General features: G+C 39.0%; 1 protein-coding gene across 2 annotated transcripts in view; it reads left to right on the plus strand.

The window, feature by feature from the left end:
- The window catches only part of Gabrb1 (gamma-aminobutyric acid type A receptor subunit beta1), a 308,684-nt gene extending 290,990 nt beyond the window's left edge, over positions 1–17,694 (plus strand). The window contains exons 7-9 of one of the 2 annotated variants that reach the window (XM_042678275.1): positions 115–267; positions 4,453–4,697; positions 17,179–17,694. In XM_042678275.1, coding sequence (XP_042534209.1) covers positions 115–267; positions 4,453–4,697; positions 17,179–17,523 — 743 coding nt within the window. In that variant the 3' untranslated portion in view covers positions 17,524–17,694. The remainder of the gene's footprint in view (positions 1–114; positions 268–4,452; positions 4,698–17,178) is intronic. The other variant, XM_042678276.1, reaches the window with a different exon arrangement.
- The last annotated feature ends 9,134 nt before the right edge of the window (positions 17,695–26,828 follow it).

A 26,828-nucleotide genomic window follows, 5' to 3' on the forward strand; every position in this document is an offset into this window, starting at 1 on the left:
CTTCCAAAACAAACAAGGAGGGTGGTGAAGGAAAGATGATGGGTTGTGATCAAATGATGATGGAATTTTTTAATTTTTCTTTTTCTTTCCTTTTTCTAAAAAAAAAAAATTTAGGAGCCTATCCACGGCTGTCACTGAGTTTTCGTCTAAAGAGAAACATTGGTTACTTCATTCTACAAACCTACATGCCTTCTACCCTGATTACAATTCTGTCCTGGGTTTCTTTTTGGATCAACTATGATGCATCTGCAGCCAGAGTTGCACTAGGTAATGCATGTCTAGTACACCAGAGTGAGGAAAGTTTTCTACCTTCAAATATGCCAGCAGTAGCAATCATGGGCAAGAAGTCTCTTAGAGCAAGCCAACAGATTACGTTATAGATGAATGCTTAAGAATAAAATAGCTAATTATAAGCATAAAGATGTTTATGATAAATGTATTACACTGTAACATTTCAACACTTAGAAAAGATAACATTTGAGCTGGGAATGTGGTTTAGTGGTAGAGTGCTTGCCTAGCATGCAAGATGCTCTGGGTTCAATTACTCAGTACCACAAAAACAGAAAAGGCCAGAAGTGGCTCTGTGGCTCAAGTGGTAGAGCGCTATCCTTGAGCAAAAGCTCAGGGATAGTGCCTGGACCCTGAGTTCAAGCTCCAGGACTGGCCAAAAAAGAAAAAGAAAAGGTAATATTTATGGGATATATGTTTTCCATTATGTAATTACTTATAAGATATATTCTGAAATTTTTATTATGCTAATTTTGACAAAATTTGAGATGACTTATTCTTTATTTCCTCCTATATTTTTACAGTGGTAAATACTTAGAATTCATTATATTCAATAGAAAAAAACTGATTTAGAGAAATCTAAACAAATCTAGCGGCTATGAACAAGCTATATGACTTGGGAAATATTTTCCTTTGAATATTAACTAAAGTTAAAAATATCAAACTGGGTCTCCTTTAACTGGAGTTCATTATATTCAGCAAGGTGCAGACAATTCATCAGCTATATTAATGATCTGGGATCCAGATAAAATGAAAAATGCTTTCCTGTTTAGTGGAACAAAATTCAGAATTAATCTTGCCACGGTTGAGTAATTGCTGAAAGCTGCAAGGCTATATTTGAAACTCTAAATAATTCCTGGGAAAGTTAGAATATATAAGGTGTGTCTGATGAATCTAGGCATCCAGAAGTCTGCCTCATCATTTGATTTACAGACTCCAATGATCACTATCTGGAACTTATTCGTATACACACATTGTGCATGTGTGCACACACACACGCACACACACACACACACAGAGCATTGTTCCTAAGAAAACATATTGCATTCTCTTCTCTTTTGAGACTATTACACTGGATCAAATGATCAGCATATCTTTTCACACCTAGACTGATTAAGGTCTTCTCTGTAGCTTAATTGTGGTGGTTGAGTATACAAGACTCTCAAAGCCAAAGGTTTACCGTCTCTTCTCAGCCTTTGAATATTCTAAGGCAGAAGAAAGCAAGTAAGTAGTTACCACATCATACATATGTATCTGCACATATTACTTAAGTGGGAATATAACCATGTGTATATATTACGGTTAGAGGAAAGAAAGAATCACTGGATGATATCTGAGTCAAAGAAGAGAATACTAACAAGCAAATTTGTGAATTGTGATTCACTTTGCACGACTATCCTCAAGGCAAATAATATTTGGATTAAAGAGACTAGCAATATCAACACATAATGATGCCTAACATAATCTTGAGTGTAACAAATGTAGGTTAAAAGATATTAATTTACTTGTACCTTTTGCTCAAAAGTTTAAACCATTGTGGAGGGAGGAGTGAGTGAGGTAGGGGAGGGAAGGGATAGTGGGAGAACAACAAGGGAAGGGGTAACAATGCTCAACAAGAAATGCACATTGCCTTTCCCATGTCACTGTAACCCCTCTGTACAGCATCTTCACAAGAAAACAAAATTTTCTAAAAAGCTTAACAAATTACACTTAGAGGTATATACCACCAAGCATTGCCAGAAATAGTATCACAGCTGCCATTTTGTAAAACTATTGTATTTCATGATGGTATTCATCTTTTGGCTATAAATTAGAGGAAAATCTTTTAGTGTGCACACAAATTACTCACCAACTTAGAAAAAAATCGAGTCGCGGGCTGGGAAGGTGGCTCAGTGGTAGAGCGCTTGCCTTGCATGCATGAGGCCCTGGGTTCGATTCCTCAGCACCACATAAGCAAAAAGAAAAAAGCCGGAAGTGGCGCTGTGGCTCAAGTGGTAGAGCGCTAGCCTTGAGCTGAAGAGCTGAGGGACAGTGCCCAGGCCCAGAGTTCAGGCCCCATGACCGGACCCCCCCCAAAAAAAAAAAAAAAAGAAAAAAATCGAGTCGCATTTTTGGCAGTAACACCAAGAAAATATTACCTAGCCAAATACCAGTCTATGCTATAGAAAACAATGTTCATTTGGACATAATGTATTATATTAATTATGCAAAAGAATGACATCTGATTTATGGATTTTTCACTAGTCAAAAAAAATTAAACCCAAGGTGAAAAAGCAGACACACAATTAGTTAAGTTGTAAATCAATAATTTATTTCTGTTGAGTATCTCTAACTAGATTGTACAAAGATGCAGTTTAAACTTTTCTTCTAAGAAATAATAAGACTGCTCCTACTGGTATTTCATGTCAATCTTATTTGAATAAATTACTTAATATTTGAGTCCATTACTTAACTTTTGTGAGGTAGTCCCCAAATTTCTAATAAATCTATTTTTCAAAATGTTGCAGTGACTTTAGGAAATCTATGCATCTAGAATAATCTAGTGACCTCTTTTACTTTGATGCCTTCCATCTCTTTTGCCTGCTTTCCTTTGTCCTTACTATCCATTTCACCCTTCCAGTCTTTATTTTTAAGAACTTACATCAAATTTCAGGTATTGCCTTCTCTGCTTATTTTAACCAAGTATTCCCTTGATGTAGGCCCTTTAGCTGGGTGACCTATGGCAAAATAACTAATCTCAGAAGTTCCTGTTTGCTCAGTTACAAAATAAGAGGGAAATATATTTCGCCTATCATAGTCACTGGGCGGTGCTGACAGCCATAGAGAATAATGCAAACCTATAGGCATTTATAACTGTAAAACACTACATGAGGGTGTGATATTGATATCACAGCACAAGCAATCTATGCAAGATTCCACATTCTTTTCTTACTTCTTAATTTTTCCTAATTATTATTTCATCATTACCACCAACAACACAAATTATTCATGAAGCAGCCTCACAGACACCATACTATTAACAATTATTAACAACTATTAACAAAGTCATACTTAACTGTTTAAGAGGTCTAAGGTCGAGTTCTGAATAAAGCTTTTCCTTACAGTAGGAAACTAGGCTCTATGGTCAAGAAAGAAGAGATGGCCAAGCCCTAGTTGCTCATGCAAGTAATCTGAGTTGCTCAGGAGGCTGAGATCTGAGAAACAAGGTAGCCCAGGCCAAGAAGTCTATGAGACTCTAATCTCCAATTTACCAGCATTAACCCAGATGCGGAGATATGGCTCAAGTGGTAGAGTGCCAGCCTTGAGTGAAAAAGCCAAGTGAGAGCTTAAAGCCCTGAGTTCAAGCCCCAGTACCAGCATGAAAAAGAGAGGAGAGGGTTAATATTTTAAAAGCCAAAGCAACAAGATTATATTGTATCTAGAATATATACATCCATTATTTCATAAAAATCACAACCTTTCCTATATATCTCTCCTTTGGAGGATATCATACAACAAATAATATACTATTTTTTGCCAGTCCTGGGCTTGAACTCAGAGCCTCAGCACTGTCCCTGAGCTTCTTTTATTCCAGGCTAGCACTCTACCACGAGCCACAACACCACTTCCGGCTTTTTCTGTTTATCCGGTACTGAGAAATCGAACCCAGAGCTTCATGGAGGCTAGGCAAGCACTCTACCACTAAGCCACCTTCCCAGCCTACATTTTTCTTAATGCTGAACTTGAACTTGCGATCTGGGTGAGCGTTGCCTTGTAGATGAAGTAGACCTCCTGAAACTGGTCCTCAGCTAGGAAAGTGGCAAAGGCTGCGGTGGGAATTAGTATCTCAAGAACAGACCTAGGAGAGGCAGGACTGAGATGCTGAGAGAAGGAAAAGGAAAGATATGGCACATAACAGAATAAGGGACACTGGACAATAGCATTCTAATCTGAACTTTCATCTATTCTGTTTCCTCCGTGCATGTTTTAATGTTGTCAACCCTCCATGAGCTACACCTTCTATTTTGTGCTTTATTGGTGGGCCATGGATAGTGCTTACCGGTGTGTGTTTTAAACTGGATGCCCTTTTGTCCAACAGTTTATCATGCTCCTGCTGTCGTCCTATGGCACTACTAGGGGAGAGGCATTTGTCCCCCCAACTTCACTTTGTCTTTCTGTTCACAGGAATCACCACAGTGCTGACAATGACAACCATCAGTACCCACCTCAGGGAGACCCTGCCAAAGATCCCTTACGTCAAAGCAATCGATATTTACCTGATGGGTTGCTTTGTGTTTGTGTTCTTGGCTCTGTTGGAATATGCCTTTGTCAATTATATATTCTTTGGAAAAGGCCCTCAGAAAAAGGGAGCTGGCAAGCAAGACCAGAGTGCGAATGAGAAGAACAAACTGGAGATGAATAAAGTCCAGGTAAGGTATTAAATATGCTTAATACTATTTTTCCTAAACTTATCTCACAGTAGAAAAAATAATGCTTATGAAATAGTCGTTTATCATTATTTTTATTTAAATATTTTTATTGAAAAAATACTGTACAGAGGGGTTACAGTTACAGGTAATGAGTACATTTCCTAGAGAGCATTGATACCTCCTCCTTTGTTTTTCCCCTACTATCCCTTCCCCCCCTCACTTCCCCAACTCCTCCCTCCCCACCCCAAATTGTAAAGTTCCTTTTCAACATAGTGTCTTGTACATCTCATTGTTACAATGGGTCAACCTGTATCCTTGTTTCAGTATTTTTTTATTTTCCTTCCCCTCAAATTAGAAAAAAAAAAAAAATATATATATATATATAAGATGCAGGGCACTGGAATCAAATATAGTGATAACAGGGATTATACACATGGGGGAAGAACATACAAAAGAAACAAAACAAATCACATAGTACATTAAAAACAACAGTGACAAAAAAAAAACCTCTTGTGTATTTGTGTCCCGATCTTGGGATTCATTTCACTTAGCATCATTTTATATGGTCATGTGTACATAGTTTTTGAGCTTTTCTGCTTGTCTGGTAAGATTATCCTAGACATATATTAGACTTGGAAAAAAATTATATTAAGTGAAGTAAGCCAGACCCATGGCTTCCCTTATTCGTTTATCATTATTAAGACCCAACCAACTCTTTATTTTACATATCTGGGATATGTAAAAATGTAGAAAAATGACATTGAATCTTGAAAGCTCTATGTGAATACCAGTTTTCCTGATTTTGCTATTGTTCAATAGTTAAATAAAATACAAACAATAACAAAAACCACATGAAGAGTCCATGTAACTCTTCTGTTATATCTTCGTAACTTTCTGGGGACTAATAATTCTTTTGCAATAAAGTGGTTTTAAATAAACTCAATAGTAAGAAACTGTTACCATATATGAAACGTTTCAGAAAATAAGTAAAGCTACTTTAAAAACAATGGAAATCACAGGATTGAAAGTGTCATGAGCTAGATGCAGAGCACTGGGTATGAAATCGTTGTACCACTCCTATGGAGACACTTCACAGACGTTCTGTCTCTGCTTCTGTTTGCTCTCCCCATTCCTTGTGCTCACAGGATACTGCACCATTCTATGGTAGGGCTTGCATAGTATTAATCATTTGTTAGTTTGTGTAATTACTCTTTTTTAGCATCCATCTCTCATTAAAGAGTAGCTTCCCAAGAATCGGCCATAGAGTCTATCCTGTTTATTGCTCTTTCCTCAATGGCTAGAGTAAGGAAGTGACCCAAAGAGCATTTGTCAAACAAATGAATAAAAGTTTTTCCACTAAAGATTTTTAGAGAACACAGAAGGTATTGATTGTACTATCATTATGCTTTGTAAGTAATAATAAGTTATAAAAAGGGCTTATAATAATCTACTTCAACTTCTGCCTCAGGCTCTCTTACTCTTCCTAACTAGTGTGTGTGTGTGTGTGTGTGTGTGTGTGTGTGTGTGTGTGTGTGTGTGTGTGTACACTCGAGTGCTCGGTGGAAGATCATACTCAGGGCCTCATGCATGCTAGACAAGCACTAAACCACTTAGGTCTTTATATTGACTTTTAATGCTTTTTTAAGCATGCTTTATAGCAACCTCTAGTATTCTTTCTGAATCGGTGTCTCATCCTATTAAATACCATCTTCAAAAGGAACAGTATAGCTAAGATTATTTCAACTTCTTCCTATTTAGATGGAATAATAATCATGTTATCATCTCATGCAACTGATAATCATTCGGTAGATTCTTATATTTGGCAGGCCTTAACTTCCTTATCTTTCTAAAATCAGGGCTCAGAGAGACAATGTGTTGGTGACAAATTTCATCTGTTTGGCATATCACCTCCAGCAGTTAAATTAAGAATGCAAACCATGTGGTATTTTTCAAATGTCACCCTGTGGCTGAAATCTAAATTACAGAAGACATTAGATTTTTCTGCTTGGTGTAATGATTGGATGCTTCTCTTTTTTTTTCTGAAAGAAAAATGACATATGTTTTCTGGTCCCAGAGAATTCTTTTGAGAAATCTCCAGGATTTCCTTTGGAATCCTGGAGCTTTGAGTGGAATTGTTCATCATTACAAATTACTTTCTATAGCCTCTGCTAGGCAGGCAGGTCAGGGGATATCCATACTAAAGCTTCAGAAGTACAGCTTTGTATTGATTTATAGTTCCACCAGCTGCACGGAAGCATTTTTTATACGAGTACAGATGCTGAATCCAGACATTAAGAGAGTTGCGATCTCCTAGGTGATAAAGACTGTAGATTCATGAACCCCTCAGGCATCATTTGAAACTAGGGATGGTATTTAGAGTTTTGAAAGATAGATCTCACAGCACAACAAGACTTTAGATAAGCTGGGTTACTTTTAAACTAACCTAGAACTTTTTTTAGTTGTAGATAGTAGCAACAATGCCTGCCATCTGCGAGTGGATAAAATGGATGCATTGGTAGACTGTGCTCAGGGAATACTCGAAGTCACCCAGAGGCATGAAGGACTCTGGGGAATTGGGAGAGAATTCACACCAAATGCAGCCTGCAACACCAATGATCCAGAGAGAGAACTTTTCCTTTCAAAAATCCAGTCTCTCTACTGTGATTTGGGCTCTTCCCCCACATTCCTATTCTCTGTGGTTTGTCATCCAAATATCACCACAGACTAAAATCGTGGGGATCCAGACCAGGAAAGTCCCCAGTCCAGAATAAGTAACTTAAATTTGTATTGTCTGACAAGTTTCCTGGCTGGTTTTTCATGCGCACTAATCTCTGAGAACCATGGCTCTGAAGATCCCAAACACTGGAAGTACCCAGATGTCCTTTGCCGTTGGAACCCAACGGTAGCCCAGAGAAAGGACTCAAAAGTTTGGGTTTTGGAGTTTCTCACACTGCAGATAGATACTGAGTCTCTCCTAAGAGTACCTTATGCTCAACCCTGGAAAGACAATGAGGATATAGTGTGATGAGCAACAAGAAGGCACCTATTCTGGAGTATAGATAGATTCCAGCAGAGGTGACACAAATCTGTACACAGCTACTCAACAGAATAGGGGCGGGGGGGGGGGGGGGGGGGGGGGGGGGGGGGGGGCGGGCGGTGTATGATGATCACTGTGGAAAAAAACAGAAGCAGGGCACTAGTGGCTCACGCCTGTAATCCTAGCTACTCAGGAGGCTGAGATCTGAGGATAGCGGTTCAAAACCAGCCCTGGCAGGAAACTCCATGAGACTCTTATCCCCAATTAACCACCAAAAAACAGAAGTGGCACTGTGACTCAAGTGGTAGAGCGCTATCCTTGAGCTGAAGAGCTGAGGGACAGCACCCAGGCCCAGAGTTCAAGCCCCACGACTGACAAAAAAAAAAAAAAAAAGAGCCTGAGCCAGGCTTGGTGATTTATGCCTGTAATCCAGGACTCAGGAGGCTGAGAAAGCAAGGTCACAAATTTGAGGTGAGTCTGGGCCACATAGCAAGATTTCGTCTCAAATAACAACAATAGCAACAACAAGTATGATAATAAATATAAAATGGTCAATGGGGCTCGAGCAGAAAACTCAAGAGGCAGAATCATGGCACAAGAGGGCAGAGGTGCCCCTAAGAGCTAACTCACAATGTGTTTGTGAATTAGGATGAGAAAGTTGCATTATTCTATCACTTGAACAGAGAACATATTATCTGCTTTTTGCACTTTAAAATGATGACTGTGGCTTCTCTACAGAGAAAAGACGCTAGGCTACATTCCTAGAAAAAAATAAAAAGGACAATCACTTGTGAAGAAAAATGAAAGAAATGGTCACTATCTGAATATTCTTAACAGTGGAGTCATTATGCTTACTAATACAAGAATAAGAGCAATGGGGGGGAGGGAGGAATCCAGAAGAACTTCTTCACCTCTTCTGAGTAATAGTCTAGAAATTCTCCACTTGCTTTATCATTATCTTTTTCCATATTTCCAGAAAAATGTATAATGCATTTGCTTACAGTGTGGTACATTTGTACTTGGCCCTCCGTTCTTTCTCAAAATGATAAGAAAACTTTCACTTAGGCCATTAGTTGTTGAAAGTGCAAAGATATGTGCAAATCCTGAGCTGAGCCTCTCAGTCACATCCACCCCAGCTTCAGCTTCTTAACAGAGGTCTCAGGAATTCCAGGATAAGAGATCAGGGTTGGGCAGATGACTGTCAGCATCAGTGAGAATGTGGCACATTCCACAAGAGGGGTAGGAAGATGGGGGCCCATTAAAGTTCTCTGCTCTCCAGGGGAAGGTAGCCTCTAGCACCGGACAGTTTCACAAAGTGAATGGGGGCTCTCGAAAGACCACAGATCAGCTCGTTCTGCAGCCGGCATCAGTTCCCTTGGCTTCCTGCGTATGCTTCAGAAACACTCAGAAAAATATGAATCTCTCTAAATTGGCTAGCAAGAAAGAAATAACCTACTGATTGCAAAGTAGATTGAGCCCAGAGGTATTCTCCGGCAAAGCTTTAAAACTGCCACTGAAAACAAGATTATATTTTATTTCAATTACACTGGAATGAGTTTCTGCTATATTTATATATTGAAAATATACAGAACAGTTAAATTCAGTGAGTGGCAACATTTTTATACAATCTAAAGCTCTCTTTGGGGGATGCTGGGTAGGCAGGGATAAGACAGAGAGAGAGAGAGAAACAGAGAGAGAGAGAGGCTAGTAGGAGGGAAGGGAGAAAGAAAGGCTGAACCAAGCTATAAATGTGTTTATTTGATTAGGGTTATTATTGAGGTCAAAAAAATAGCAATCATATCAGTGTTTTCTAGACTTTAATCTTTTATTTTGTATGTTGGTGGTACTGGGGTTAGAACTCATGGCCTAATGCTTACTAAGCAGTTGGTACTCTAGCTCTTAAGCCACAGTCTAGGCCCTTTTCGGTTTTCATTATGTAGTGAATAAAGTCTTACACTGATCCCTAGGCCAACCTGGACAGTGATCCTCCCTAATGTTTTTCAGGAAGCAATAGCTGGGATGACAAGTGCATGCCACTGTATCCAGTTTGTTATTCACTGAAAGATATGGTCTTGCAAACATTTCATCTGAGCTGGCCTTGAACCTCGGTCTTCCCAATCTCTACATCCTGTGTGGCTAAAATTACAAGCAGGAGCCACCACACCCATCATATTTTTTAAAATCATTTGTAGAACCACCATTGTGATTTTTGTCATGTTCTTTGTATCAGTTAGAGTGCTCCAGAGAACTAAAACCAACACACATTAAAAGAAATTTAAAGAATCATCTCACCCAATTATCAACTCTGGCAAGACTGAAATTAGTAGAGCAGGTTACAAGCTGGAAACCCAGTGAGAATAAACATTAAGAGTCTTAAGTCCACAATCTGAAAAACATGCTGGAAATTGAGACATGTATTCTTGTTAACATTTTAATGCAAGCTAGGTGCCAGTGGCCCACCCTTGCAATCCTAGCTACTCAGGAGGCTGAGATCTGAGGATCACAGTTCAAAGCCAGCCCAGACAGGAAAGTTTTTTTTTAATTTTTACATACAGAGGGGTTACAATTACATGGGCAATGTAATGAGTACATTTCTTATCAAGCATTGTTGCCTCCTCCTTTGTTTCACTTACCATCCCTTCCCATCCCCTCCACCCCCAGCCAAAGTTGTAAAGTTTGTTTTTCAACATAACGAACATCTCATTGTACATCTCATTGTTGCAATGGGTCCACCTGTATCCCTATTTGAACAGGGTTTTTTTTGCCCATCCCCTTCACAAATTATACCAACATCAAATACAGTGAAAGCAGGGGTTATACCATGGGGGAGGGACATAAAAAGCAAAAAATAAAATCATCTTATAAATATGTTAGAAACAATTGCAAGAAAGAAAAAACATTTGAATACTTATCTTGGGGTTCATTTCACCTAATATCAACTTATCTGACCTTTTCTGCTTGTCCCAGACATATGCTAGTTATTGCAAATAAGGGAAACTATGGGACCTATGTTTCTTTGAGTCTGGCTTACTTCACTTAATATAATTTTTTCCAAGTCTTTCTATTTCCTAACAAATGGGGCAATGTCATTCTTTCTGATGGAGGCATAGAATTCCATTGCGTATATATACCACATTTCTTTTGATCTATTCATTTACTGAGGGGCATCTGGATTGGTTCCATCTCTTAGCTATGAAACTCTTATTTCCAATAAACTACTTAGAAAAAGCTGGAAGTGGTGCCATGGCTCAAGTGGTAGAGCATCAGCCTTGAGCATAAAGAGGCTTAGGGACAGTGCCCAGGCCTTGAGTTCAAGTCCCTGGACTGGCAAAAAAAAAAAAAAAAGTTTTGAGACATAACTTTTTCTTCTTCAGTAACTGACAGTTTTTGCTGTTAAACAAGCCATCAACTGATGGCACAAGACCCACTCATAACATCGAGCATGATCTCCTTTACTAGAAGTAACTGATTATAAATGTCAATCACCTCAACAACATCAGTACTACAACATCAGTATTAGTATTTGACCGAAAGACTAGAGACTCAATACCCAGGTCGAGCATCGAATCAGGCACCATAAGCTTTTACCAAGTATAATGTCATTTGTTCACTCATCCCTTCACTCCTGTGTGCCAAACATTTCTCAACTTGACTGAAGCAGAGCCTGTGCTCTCCTGCAGCCATACTCTAATGTCTAACGGGACGTCTGCTGGGAGGAACACACTGCACTGGGAGAGGCGAGCCCTTGATCCTGTGGCCTTTTGAAAATCAAGATGCCTTTAAATTTCTATGCAGAACCATTTTGTAGACTCTGCATGCAGATGAATATAAGGAAATAAGAATTACTTTCAATTTTTCATATCATAACAAAATATGATCATGAATAAAGTTTTGCTGAAAAACCTACACAAAATCACCAGTTGGTTATTAAGAGAAATATATACATATATCTACATTGTTTCCTTCATAATATTACCTCATTCAAAACAAAAATCAAGTGCCAGTGACCCACACTTATAATCCTTGCCATTTGGGAGGCTGAAATCTGAGGATCGTGGTTTAAAGCCAGCCTGGGTAGAAAAATGTCTCTCCACTTAACTACCCAAAACCTGAAAGTGGCAAAAAAAAAAAGCTAAGGGACAGCACACAGACCCTGAGTTCATGTACTGGCACAAAAGAAAAAAAGAGATTGTCCTCCATAAGAATGTCAGTCCCAACAATTCAAGAATTCATCTGCTTTGTTCATCAGTATCTTTAGGGGATAGTTGTAGCCCCAGAATTTAAAAGAAATCTGTTGTGGTTTATAAGCACTGCGCAGCAGGAAGTTGAACCATGAGCTATCCATCCTCAGCAGCCTTTACACAGTACAGTCCCAGGCTTTTTTTTTTTTTCAATAGAAGCCTCTCCAAGTTTTGCCTATGGTCAGCCAGCTTCATGGCCAGCTTCCATGGCCTTCTGAATGGGAGATGATAGAAAGGCTCAGCACAGCAAGAAAGGAGACCTGAGGGTCACAAGTTACAACCTTTCCAAAGTTTGCTGGAAAGAGCATGGATAACCTGTATCTGACATGGGCTACAAAGTTTGTCTTTGAGTTAAAATCAGTGTGATCAGGAAGGGAACTTCAGTGCTTGTACAGGAGGATACAGTGTTTGGGATTTGACTGATTGAGACCTTTCAGTGTCTTCAATGAGGGAGATAATGTCCTATGACATGAGGAGGGTCTTATCTATTCATCATCTGGAGCCGTGACTGACACATAGCAGACATTCTACAACATTTACTGAATCAAACAAGAAATAAATGAACTCATCGCATGTTAAATGTTTATACACGTTCTGCCTAATACTAGCTTTTTCAGCACAGAAACTATGCCAGTCTATGCAGGGGGGAAGTGCAGGCAAAGAATTGTCAAACCTGGGCTGGAGGTATGGCTCAGGTGGTAGAGTACCAGCCAATGAGTAGAAGCAAGCATCAGATAGAAGTTTGAGTCCTTGTCTCTGACAAAAAAAGAAGAAAGAAGAAAAAAGAAAGAGAAGGAAGAAAAGGAGGAGGAGGAGGAGGAGGAGGAGGAGGAGGAGGAGGAGGAGGAGGAGGAGGAGGAGGAGGAGGAAGGAGAAGGAGAAGGAGAAGGAGAAGGAGAAGAAAAAAAGAAGAAGAAGAAGAAGAAGAAGAAGAAGAAGAAGAAGAAGAAGAAGAAGAAGAAGAAGAAGAAGAAGAAGAAGAAGAAGAAGAAGAAGAAGGAAGAAGAAGAAGAAGAAGAAGAAGAAAGAAGAAGAAGAAGAAGAAGAAGAAGAAGAAGAAGAAGAAGAAGAAGAAGAAGAAGAAGAAGAAAAGAAGAAGAAGAGCCCTTGTGGTTGCAGATCTAAAATCACATTCTCTGCCTTCTTTTATCTATTATTTGAAACATGCATTTGGATCATTTTCTGAAGTAGAAGGCAGAGGGTTTATTTGTTGGTCTTCCTATAGCTTTAATAATAATCTTTCCATTCTCTAAATTTAGATCCAATGTGATCACTAAATTAAAGAATCAGTTATGTTGGGTTGGGGAATATAGTTGATATAATGTGGTCCAGTCCCTCCATTCCCTCCCAATCACCAGAAAGCATGAAAAACTACAGTCCTTAGCCCCAAGTCTGGCAGAATTAGCTGTGGATTCCTAACACTGCAGTTCAATACTTCATTGCAGTTTGGCTCAGTGATCCAGCCAGAGGTAGAATAAAAGCCAGAAATACAAGCTTCTTTCTTTCAAAGATGCCTGCCACACAGGTCAGGGCAGAGCAGCAGCAAAAGGGGAGGAGAAGGGAAGTTTAATGTCAGCCTGACTTCATTTTACCAGAAATTTGAGTAGGAATTTCCTCTTTTTATGCTGACATGAGGAGTAGGGTCTGCTCATGCCATTGAACAATTATCCATCATCAGCAATGCTCATGTTCTCTATCTGAAAATCTCCCGAAAATCCACTACATTAACATTCTTACTGTCAGGATCATGCTTTTATGCAGATGTTGATATTTCTTCAGTAACTGGGTAGCATTTGATCATTACAGATGAAGCAATATGCAACATGGCTTCTTGCTGCTTCTAAATATTTTTTAAATATAGCAATAATCATTTTCCTTGTGGCTACAATTTTTGGAAAACTCTATCAGTTGTACATGAGTGAACCAACACACATAGCTACACACATATATACATAAACACCACACATATACGCACACATATACAAAGTATATAACATCAGCTCTTAAACTAGACAGGAAAGACACTGGAAGAAGAAAGTAATTGTTTTGTGTATCTTTTTAAATTTTTCTGAATATATGATAAGGTTGGTTTAATGATAGAACCACGAAATCTTATCTGTTGTGAAAGTTAATTTATTATTTTATATGTCAGACTCTGTAAAACTGTGAGTGGACACCTTTGGAGGATTTGTCCAAATTAATAAACTTCTTGATGCCTCAAAGTTACCCAAAACATCATAATAAAATGTGCATTGCTTGTCATGACTTCTGTTTCATCAGAAGCATCTGCAGGCTTTGCTGGCTGACGCTAAATTCCAGCAACCATTTATTTAGAGATCCCTCATCAAAGAACTTAATGATGCATATAATACAGATCAAAGGAATCAGTTTTACAAGTTTGGTTTTGATTTTATGAACGTTGTACCCTCCACCTGGAATAGTCCCCATAACCAAAGCCTGCCAGACTGGAAAGAAATCCTTGAGGTTACTTATACATGGGAGCATGGACATATGGAATTATCTAAGGTCATTCCTCACTACTTAATAATAAAACTGAGATAAGAACACTTCTAACCCCCAGTCCTTCCATGTACCCATCCTTTCAGTCCCATCTTTTCATGTCACCTTCTGCCACCTCCTATTACTCCTCACTTTTATGAAGCCCTTACTTAGTCTACACTGTGCCATTTAGTATTTGGTGAAGAAAACATTTCACTGTTACTGACCAAATTATATTCTAATGATGTAACTCCCAGGAGATAAATATCTCAGAATAACAGAAAGCTCTGATTTCTACTCATCTCTCCTCCACAGTGCCTAGAAAAATCATGTCCTCTACTTTCCATTTTCTGAAATGGTTCTTTCTCCTTCCATGAGTTCAACAACACTTTGCTCCTTACCAGCCGCAGTAGCACAAACTTTCATCACCATGACTTTGCAACCACTGATTTGCATTCCGTGGTGTGAACACACACCACATAGACCATAATCTGCATCCAGCTCATCGGCAGTGACCATCGTCCTGCTTCTGGCCTCGGAAACATCAGCACATCCTTCTCTCCGAGTCTCCTATCACACAGAGCTCCCGTATGCTACATTTCACTTACTCTAACAACACCTGCTTTGGTCAACCCTCACTGTCACCTTCATAGACACTCTAGTCTCTTGTGTAAGCTAATGTTTCATTTCTTTTCCTGTTTTTAATTTTTTTCTTTTTTTTTTTTCAAATTTTTCTGTCAGTTATGAGGCTTAAATCCAGGGCCAGGACACTGTCCCTGACCTTTATTGCTCTAGGCAACACTCTACCACTTGCAGCCATAGCACCATTCTGCTTTGTTTTGTTTGTGGTTGGTTAACTGGAGATAAGAATCTCACAGATTTTCCTGCCCAGGCTGGCTTTGAACCACAATCCTCAAATCTCAGCCTCCTGAATAGGTGGAGGCATCAGCACCCGGCTTCATTTCTGTTCTTACTTTGAACTACAAAGTTTTATATAAGCGTGTAACTGCCTTTACCTCTTTGACACAGTTAGGACAATTTCTGCTTCAGCTCTTATTCTAAGACCATAGATCTCCTCCTTGGGCAATCTACAAGCCTCTTCTTTTACTTTCTTCCCTTTGTTCTTTCTGATACTATATTTGATTCTCTTCTTTTGGCTACCCCTCCTTTCTCAATCTCCTATCAGTGCCTTCTCTATCAATCTTTGCTCTCTTTCGTGTGCTCCCAGCAAGGAACCTCTAAAATTAATCTCACCTGAATGGAAATAGTACTACAAGTCAGCCACTATGATATTCATCCTATCTTTAAGGACAGCTGCCTATATTGTCTTTGGAAAACCTTCAAATTCATTTATGAGCCCTATACCTTCCCAGCAAAGTCAGTTAGCAAAGCATACCAACTTGAAACAAGCCCACATTGTTCACCAAAATGTGCTCAGATGTCATGTCATTCCAGAAGTGTGTATGTGCACAAAGCATAGGGAGTAAGTAGCCAGGAGCCCTGGGATTCATATCACTGTTTGGAAAGAAGCAAGAGAACCATGGTGAAATGACAGAGGTTCAAGTATTGTCTTTGGCCCATTGATCCTAGTTCTATAAGTTCAATCTGAGGAATATCCAGTTATGCCTATGCACATAATTAATGAAAAGATGCTCTTGTAAATGGTTTGTAAATCTATGGAAGTAAGTAAAAACAAATCTTAACATCTTACAATAGATTAACTCAATTATGGCTCATCCATGTAAGCCATTAGCAAATGATGTTGACAGAAGAGTATCAGATAACACACAAAGATGAGTAAGCTACATTAATAATTGAAAAAAATCTTTGTGGAACAAAACATATAGATGTATCTGTGTTTATAAATACACATGATGAGAACTGGAAGGCTAGCACAATATTAACAGTTGGCTCTGAAAGTACATTATGAATTTTCACTTTTTTCTCTAGCTTTAAATGTCTCCCTATACCAGTTATATAACAGGAAGATATGTCACAACACACACCACACACACACACACACACACACACACACACACACACAGAGGGGTAAGCTTTGTGAGTGGAGACAATATGACAGCTAGAAGCATGGTTAGATAACTAGCAAGATAGACCGATGACTAATAGATGATGATCATTAATACATAAACAGATAATAGATGATGAGAGATGGATGACAGATAATAGGAAAGAAGACAGATGATAGATAATAGATAGATAGATAGATAGATAGATAGATAGATAGATAGATAGATAGATAGATAGATAGATGAGAAGATTTAGACAAGTAGCTGATAGGCAGATAGATGATTGATGGATGGTAAGGGATGGGTGATAGATAATAGTAGATAGATGGATAGATACATACATACTTAGAGAGAGATTAGATAGATAGACAGATAGATAGATAGATAGATAGATAGATAGATAGATAGATAGATAGATAGATAGATAGATAGATAGATAGATAGATAGATAGATAGATAGATGGATGGCAGGGATGGATGGATGGATGGATGGATGGATGGATGGATGGATGGATGGATGGATGGATGGATGGCAGGGATGGATAACCTCCACATCCAGGAGGCAGATGGAGTAAGATACTTGTGGAGGAGCACTGAGCACTTGCTGCATGAGCAAATGAGTGAACACAAGGGTACATCCTGGCCTTGGCATCTTAGCCTGTCCTTTCTGCCATCAGGTGGACGCCCATGGCAACATTCTCCTCAGCACCCTGGAGATCAGGAACGAGACGAGCGGCTCAGAAGTGCTCACGGGCGTGAGCGACCCCAAGGCCACCATGTATTCGTACGACAGTGCCAGCATCCAGTACCGCAAACCGCTGAGCAGCAGGGAGGGGTACGGGCGCGCGCTGGACCGGCACGCGGTGCCCAGCAAGGGCCGCATCCGCAGGCGCGCCTCCCAGCTCAAAGTCAAAATCCCGGACTTGACTGATGTGAACTCCATTGACAAGTGGTCCCGAATGTTTTTCCCCATTACCTTTTCTCTCTTCAATGTCGTCTACTGGCTTTACTATGTACACTAAGATCTGCCCAATGGTTTGGTTGAGACTACTTTTTCTTCTCTTGTTTATTAACCCCACAGGTCCCAACAGCGATACTGCTGTGCTTTTTGAGGTAAGAGATTCAGCCATCCAATTGGTTTTTGAGTCTTGCATATCGATTTTATTATTACACCGTGTTTACTTCAAAAACAAAACTATTTTTTCCAGTCTACTGTGGTCCAGGTTATCAGCTCTTTCAGAGCTCTATTAATTGCCATGTTTACAAACAAACCCAAAAAGAAGTTAGATAGACCTTTAGCTGTCTCTCCTAGTTGCCCGGGATTTTATTGAATTATTTTTTTAAAAGAAAAGGAAATGAAGACCTCCCTATGGGTCGGTATTAACTTCCTGGTAAACTGTAACAATCTCATGCTGCCAAAACAAACAAACAAACAAACCCACAATTTCCAAGATCTCAGAAGACAAAACAAAGCCATTGAAAAGTTACAGATTTCCAGGAAGAAGGCAAAACAAAACAAAACAACCAAAACGCATGAAAAAGAAAAGGAAATTTCCCTCCACTCTATTCCCCCCAAGTCCCTTGTAGACTGCCTCCTTAGCTCCCCCAAAAGAGGAGAGAGATCAGCAAATGCTGGTCGTCCAGGTTACAGCAAACTCAACCTGCCAACTTCACCTACCATTAGGAGGGATCACCTTACAAATGCCTCTTAGACTTCTTGGCAAATGTTTAACATTAGAGTCTGGTTTGGTCAACTTGGTAGCCATTGAGATCATTTTTTTTTTTCTGACTGTCCACTTCCCATGAGAAGCCTTGAACACACTCCATGAGCCTCGAAGCTTTTCAAGCTATGCCATGCTCTCACATTTCCATAATTCTTCCTCCAGAGAAACAAAGAGAAAGACTGGGGCAGACTGAAGGCAATAGGAAGTGATTTTTGTCTGAGGAACATACTTCCCTTTCCACAAGGAAGGCAAGACTTATGTGCTGTGAAAGGGTGCCTGGGCAGTGGTCTGAACTGCCAATTCTTAAAATCAACTAGTATATACTTCTTAGCCTTCCAGAAAGCAGGATCTGCCTGGGACCAGCTACTCACACAAGACTCCAATGGCCCTCTATGGCTCTACACTCTGCACTTTGCATTGCAAACTAGGGAAGAAATGATCCAGGAAATGATCTACCCTCACCCAGGTTGGTATCCTTCTCCAAAACCAGATTTCCCTCTTAAGAACACAATCTGAAGCAACAAAAACATAGATTAGAAGCAACAAGGGAGAAAGCATTGAGCCTTGAAACATGTGCACGAGCCCCGGCATACATAGATCTTGTCTATGCTCATCCATCGCTGTCTCCTTTAATGCTCTCCTTTATTTCTCAGAAAGGTTATTCTAGGCCATGGTTCTCATGACTATCACTAACACAACACAGTTCTAACTGTGTCCAGTCAGCTACAGTTAAGATCCTTCTCATTTTCCATCATTAAAACTATTTTGTTTCCACTTGGAATCTGTAATAATTTCATACGTGAATTTTTTAGGTTGGGTCAGGTTTTAAATTAACCAACCAGTGACAGAGGTGGATTGTCATCTGATCCAAGGATGGGAAATACTGCACATACTACAGTAGAACTAGCTGTCCCTAAAGCCATAGAGAGGATCTATGTCTAGAATAGCCTGAACTGCTGGAAATTAGAGTCACAATTGGAAAGATAAGGTTGAATTCCTACTCATGACCACAAGGGAAGAGAGTAATGAGATAGTCTTTTAGAAAGCAAGAGGAAATGGAAACCAGCAAATAGATGAATAGGTATAGCTTAACATGGTATACATTAGTAAGAACATTAGAATTCACCTGGAAAAATGATCTCAATGGTTTTATGAGGGATTGATAGGGATGTGGGGACCAAATTTTTGTTTAAACTTTCAATCCTACGAGTACACTTCCTTGGTCAAGGTACCGGCCCCCTACACCTGCATCCTGAGGGAATTATGTCATCTATTTGAAACTCTCTCAGTCCCTCGCTGAGTGTGATGCTTTGTCATTGTAAAATGCCCAAATAGAATACGTGTAGCCATGTGAGTAATTGTTAAGGTTTTTATTCCCAGTGACCACCCAGAAACGACGGTGCAGTCATTTATTTTAAAGACAGGAAGTGAAATTTGGGGCTAATGTCTAGCAGAAATGACTCCTTCTGATGTCAACACTGTTTAGAAAGCTTTTAATGATGAAATGCAAAAATCAGAAAGGAAATATCTGTAATACATGTCCATTCACAAAATAATTTCTCTTTAATTGTTTAGATCATTCTTCTTGGGAAAAAAAGTTGAGGTAATGTGTATTTTTATTATTACTTTTATCTTGCCTTTAAAAAAATCTAAAAGCATTTGCTTGCTATAATTTTAGATGGAAAGCACCTTGGGGGGGGGGCGGAATAAAAATGAACTCTTGTATCTTAAGCTTTGTAAAGTGCAAAATCATTAAGTCTGAATCTACCCATTGGGCACAAATGTTTATTATCATCTGAGTAGTCCGGGCATTGTAGCTACTATTATGCAAATCCTACCAAATCTCTCTGGGTTGGGAGGCAATGGCAGACAGAAGAATTGAAAAGCTGTCATGCTTGTAGGTAATGATCTCTGTTCCCTTTTTCCTTCTTTTGGATACTTCCCAGACATATCCTTTTCTTACTGGCCCCTATCCCAGCTAAATCCTCCCATTGTAGGCTGAAAAGTCCATCAGGGGAAAAAAAATCCTCTGGCTGTATGCCTTGTCTTAACCAAAATGACATACATAAATCATAAAAGTTCCAAATCATTCCTAAGTGCCCCTTTTCTTGAAAGATTCAGAATATTACATTATCCAAGGGTTATTTAACTAATACTGGGTTGTTTTTCTTTTTGCCATAAAAATAGCTGTAAATCTTGAAGTGGCATCAGAGTCTGAGAAAGGCACAGACTCGCTCTCTTAATGCCATAGCCACGTCCAGAAAACCCCATGTTTGGTTCATCTGTGACACAAATTGTATTAACTTAACCTGTGTAGACCCAGAAGACATCCCTTGTTTCACTTGACCATGATGACTCCACATTCATTACCTTCTGTTCATTCTTCCTTGGCTTAAAGTGTCAGGGTGGTGGCATGCATGATCATTACCAGCTTTGTGAGGCAAAGACCCAGGTAAAGACTTAGTTTTACTTGACTTACCCAGGATTACTATCTGTATCCTCTCCATAGCTAAATAGAAACCACAGCTTCTTGTTAGTACTGTTGCAGACTGACTGAAGTGTGTTCTTACATATACCATCATTATTGTGCATTAAAGTCAATGAAGGATCTTGAAAACAACAGAAATATGTGTGGCACAGAGAATAAAGTTTGCTTGAAAGGTCCAAGAATAGGTTTTCTTTAAATATCAATATGTGTGTGTGTGTATAATCCACAGAAATGTTGACTCAATTCCATCTTTCTAAAATCAATGACTATTTACAAATATTCATTTAGGAAAGAGCTCAATCAAAATTTGTGACATGAAAGCAAAAAGAATATATGTGTAATGCTTCTAGAAAGGAACGATCTCCAAGATTCTTATGTGGACAGTCTCAAATGGTATCTTACTAAAGTGTGACATGCACCTTTTTATTTCCCTCAATGAAGTGTAATCATAAATCCCAGGAGGGAGGAAAAAGGAATGGCCAAGCATTCTCTCATGTTGGTTCAATCAACATTTATTGTGATACAGAAAGCAGGAAGAAAAAAAAAAAGTACCTGTTTCCTGAAAGTAAGCAGATAACACAAAGATAAATTTGTTAAAGAGATGTAGACAATTCTGTAAACTTCCTTGTAAATTCTGTACATAGTTCATTGAACTGTTCTCTGTGGTGTGGTGGTCCTCAACTTTGGGTGGATGTTTGAAAACAACCCTGAGCTTTGTAAATAATGTAAGCTTATAAAGCATTTGCTTTTATTCATGAAATGACATGACCAGTGATTTGGGCCCAAACCAGAATTTTTGCAGCCCTTGCTCTTTCTCTGCTGTTTTGTGTATACAGTTATGTAAATCTGCTGTAAGCCATAGCCAGGTGTCTGTGATTGCTGCCTCATGCTCTTACCCCACTGAACAGGACAGCAGACTCTGAAAAGGCTGCAAGTCTGTGGGCCCGGGAACAGTGCACCAGCAGAAACAGGAACTGGGGCAAGCTGCTCCTGAACTGTGGCATGAACATAGATGTGTTATTGTCAGTCACTTGTGGCTACTCATATCTTTTAATACTGAATTATCCATGCTGCTGAGAGGGTCAGGAATGGAAGAAATTCTCAAAATCTAGAGATGATTTAAAGCTTCATTTGAACCACTAGCTTTAGCTCCTACCTTCTCTTCCGCTATTTCCTCAAACTTCTAATAACAATGAAAGGGCATAGGAGGAAAGGGTTTGATCAGTGTAGACATAAATAAGGAGGAGCAAGGAAGAAAGAGTTAAGTGGCCTTGATACATAAGCTGCTTCATTCCCCAAAGACACCGAGGTGACTGTGTTGTTACTATTTAAAGGTAAAGAGAAACAGTGTATGAATTGAACATTAAAACATGGATTTTCCAACTTAGGGTAGGATTATGTGTGGTATGTACTAGTTACACTCACAAGAGAGTCTGACAACACGTTCTCAAAGATATTTTCCCCAAGCGTTGGTGTTCATGAAAGTGTCCAGAATGGTGGGATATTATGTCATAAGATGTGTTTCCATGCAAACTGGCAGAGAGGGTGGGTATATCAGGAGAAATTCAGAATATACACGCAATAGGAAATAGGGATTTGCTTCTTAGAAATGTATTGACTAGAATAGTATCTTTTTTAGAGATGAGAAACAAGGAACGTGGGGTTTTTTAAGCATTTTAAGTGCTAGGAGAATATACGCAGGGAGTCATCATTATGAGACATTTTGGTCCCAAAACTTTGCCCACCAGGATCCACCATTAATTAAGAAAAAGGCTTTGTTTGAGCTAACCTGATTAGTCAATTAAGTACAGAACACAATGTGCTTATTTTCTCAAAGCTTCTTTTAGAAAGCTTAGATAGAAAATGTAACTGTTGGCAACCATAATTCCCCAAGAAAGTCTCTGAAAATGTTCTCATAAAACTAATGTAAATCCAAAAATGCTATTTTCTGGAAAAATAAAAATGAAGAGTTTTGTGTTTCTATAACAAGAATGTTTTATTCAACTAGAAGAGGTCTAACAGGTTTTGGGGTTTTTTTTTTTTAGGCAAGTTGTTCCTTTCCCTTTATTCTTTCATGTGGTATGAGTCCTTGGTATATCAAAGTGTTCACAACACCTCCAATTACCTCTGAGATCCCTAGCACATCCTGGACTCATCTCATTAGAAATTTCAAGTGGAGAAATTAGGTTCATTTCTGAACCAGTTGGAAAAGAATCTCATTCTCCTGAACAATTCTACTTGCACTTTCTGTTCTATAGACAATCAAAACATAAATCAGTTAGAGAAGCCAAATAACATTCCTCATTTGCCTTAGGTATACAGGGTAACAGATTCCTTCATTTTCAAGAGTCCCAAGCAGTCAAAAGATGAACAGAAGTGAGTCCGCATTGCACCTGCCTCTTCCTGATTTTTGGGTTTCCCTACAAAAGAAACAGGAAGATCAGACATTCCCCAATATATTTTTATATGTGCAAATTATCAGGATATAAATGTGTTTGCACTTAGCGATTTGGGGCTTTTGTAAAAATAGATCATCTCTTCTGTCTCCTTTATGCTAACCCAATGAATTTGATTCCTCTTTTTGTCCTCTTCTTTCTTTCTTCCAAGCATTATTAGCTATCTTTCTTATAAACCGCTGAACGTTCCAACTTCTTTGGGCATATATTTCATATCCTTCATTTAATTCACAAATCAATTATCTTTGTTAATTTTTCCAATTCTTACCTATATCGTCTTTAAAAGGTCTGTGGAGACAAGGTAATCAGGCCCAGATTCTTCTGAACTGCCTTGGGTTAGTCTTACTTTCTGCTTTTCTGTTCCTTATGTAAAGATTACATGTTTACATAAATCTTTTTCTCTTCCTGCTTATTTCAGACTAGACTGGAAATAAAAGTAATGAGCTCCAACCTGTGGAGGATAAGGTCATGTTTTGATGATAAGGTCATGTTTTGATATTATAATAGAATAAATTCAAACTGTACTATTTCTTCATCCAACTTGTCTATCCACACCCTCCTTTAAGTCTTGACTATACACCACTTAAAAATGTATAATTATTACCTTCCAGGAGGTTTTCTCATTCAATTATCACTGATTTCACACTGTCCTTTTGGAAAGTAACTTACTTCATCCTCTCTGTATCTTGTTACAAGTTCTACTTCTTTTTTAATTTTTATTTTTCGTATCTTTAGTTTTGTACAGGAGTTTTTAACTCAACATGTCTATTTATGTGTATGATGCATGTTGGCCAGTGTCACCCACGACCCCTTGCAGGTCTTCTACTAGATGTTAGAGACGGTCATTGAACAGATTATAGTCAAACTGTCCAAATTAGCACCATAAAATTATGTAAAATACCCGCTTCCTCCAGACAGTATTACAATACACAGTCACACTCCAAAAAGTTAACAATAAATGAGCTACATCATAGAGACAGAAAAATATAGTGGATGCTTGAAGACACCTTGGATTGAGCATTGCTTTTGTGCAATGGAAAGGTGTTCGGCTCCAGACATGACACCACATGACTTCCAAGTTCTTTGAAGGTAATCTTAGAGAGATTCATTTATATGGGACTTTCACAGAATGATACAGGAACACTGTGGCTGCTAACATAGCCCACAAACTTGATCATAATGCTTATAGCCTATCTTTGAGAGGAAGCCATCTGGCATCAAGTAAACTTAGCTGAATAGTTGTTCATTTTTCCTTAAATATACATTGAATCTATTGAATACACATTTTTACTATTTTTAATATTTTTCTGTTCTGTATGACTTAAGAGCATTTTCAAGACAGTCTCAGACAACATTTATCAATGTGATCTGATCTCTTTTTAAAAGTGGAAGACATAGATGTCCTCAAAACCTTCTCTGTAATTAGCGAAGGAAAAGCCATGAAACCCTCTCTCATGGATTGAAAAGCCAACTTACAAGCACCACCTGAGCTTAAATGCTGTCACTGTGCCCTCTGTAGTCCTGAATTCCACTGCTATCTCTTTCTCCATTCAAGGTAGAGTCACAGGTACTGTTGATATCTCAGGCAAACTTCCTCCCATCAAGTCAGAAAAGACTCCCAGTCTCTAGCATCTGTTACTCACTTTCCTTGCCCTTGCCTGCCCCCTCCCACGCTCACTCCGCAGTTAAAGCTGCCAAACATTTTAGGTACAGCCAAGGCAAGAATGAAAGTTTACTTACTAAATTATGGCCAATCTATCCATATTCTTAGACATGTCTCCCCTCCTTTCCAGTCTTGAACATCGTCCCAGAATGGTTGCTGCATAGATGTTCTTAACTGATATTTTCTCACTTTTTTTTTTTTCTGATTAAAGATACCTTCCAACTCCAATCTTGCACAATTCTTCTGAGAGCCTCCTGACCACTCCAAATTTTAAGGCTAGTTGTAGAAAATCTTCCCTTCTATGTACGCCAGTCTGAGTGGGACAGCCTCTTCTTTGCACACTTGACTTCATATTCAGCCACTGCACTTCAAGCATCTTACAAAGACTACTGTTTGAACCTTCCCAGGTAAAGGTACATGCACTGCTCTTCTTCAAGTAGTAAGTGAATTGCTTTTTCTGGTTTACCACCCTTTTAAACTAGAAATGGATTCACACTCAATAGTATCACCTTAAAAACAGTAGACCTGAGTGTCTTTCAGTCTAACCAAGTTGGGGTTAATACTTAATATTCCGTATATCAGCCAAGATTCACTCAGGTGCAAGTAACAAAAGATACAAGTAAAAGGAACTTTTACAATCAGAATGATGTTATCTCATGCAACCATGAGCTCAGAAGTAAGGTGAAATGTGGGTTGGTTATTTCAATAGTGCAACAACGGTGTCATCAGGAACCCAATCTCTTCTAAAACCATTTTCACCTCCCACGGCTGCATATTCATTATCAGTAGCAACTATTGTTATAAAACAGCCATATACCATCCTTCTCACATAGTCATGAGAGGCCGGAACAACAGTGAGCTCTGCCTTGAATCTCCTTTTAAGCTCAAGGAAATTTTGCTTCAGTTGGCCTATTGGTCAGAGTCAAATTATATATCTATTCCTGAACCTGTCACTGAGAAAATGGAATTATCGTGATAGGTTTGCAACATTGACTACCAGAGCTTCCCAGTACCAAAAAAATAATTAACAAAAGGAAAGAATGGCTTTGGGGGTAGACATCTGTGACTCTCACACTTTGTCTAAGGTGCTGAAGGACATTTTCCCACATATAATGATTTGACCTTCACTACAACACTATGTATGATGATGGCAGTGCCAATGTCAAGAAATAGAGGCTCAAATTGGTTAATGAATGTCCCAGTATTTGGCAGCTAGTTACTGACGGAAGTAGTCATTCTCAGTTTCTCTCAGCTCCAAAAGCAGAGTTTTTCCTCCTTTCCTACACTGTTTGGATTTCATTCTTTTTACTTTAAGCCTGATCCCAAGTTCAGGTAGTCTAAAGAAAGATGGAGAGATAGAGGAAAGAAAACACTTCCTGCTCTCAACCAACTAAAACTGTGTCTTTTCGGTTTTGGTTTTCCTTCTCCTCCATCCTCCTTTACTCCCACCAAAGTCTTTCATTATTCTCTTGAGAAAATGTAGGAAGAAAGCCTGCACCACAGAACAGCTTTCCATGGGCCCCAGTTTACATTATTGTTAGGGGACCATATGTCCCAGTTTGTTTAAAACAATCCTTGTGTATACTTATTAACAGAACCCAAAATGTCCACTTTAAGGAACAAGTTCTATGATTACTCTACTCATGGAGTTTCCATAACTTGAATGGTTCTAAATTTGGATCAGTAAGCTTAATATTAATACGTTGTAGAAAATGACTCAGCTCCTTCTGATTATTCACTGCCACTAACTAGTCTCTCTGCCTTCATCATGCTCACTGTACTTCTTGTTCTCCTTTATCAGCTTCAAGAAAAGCTGATCCCCACACATCACTCTCTATCACTCCGAACAGCTGCACCTCATCCCAAAATGTTCTTATTGTCTCTGAAGTTTCACACTCTGTTTCCACCTCTCAGATGTTTTCTCCGTGCCCCATACTAATGATGGCTTATGGATCAGGCCACTAGTATCTACAAATCTATCATTCTCCTAATTCTT

The sequence above is a fragment of the Dipodomys spectabilis genome, unplaced genomic scaffold, assembly GCF_019054845.1.
Source record: "Dipodomys spectabilis isolate Male_0828 unplaced genomic scaffold, ASM1905484v1 ptg000043l, whole genome shotgun sequence".
In the NCBI taxonomy this organism is placed as follows: Eukaryota; Metazoa; Chordata; class Mammalia; order Rodentia; family Heteromyidae; genus Dipodomys; species Dipodomys spectabilis.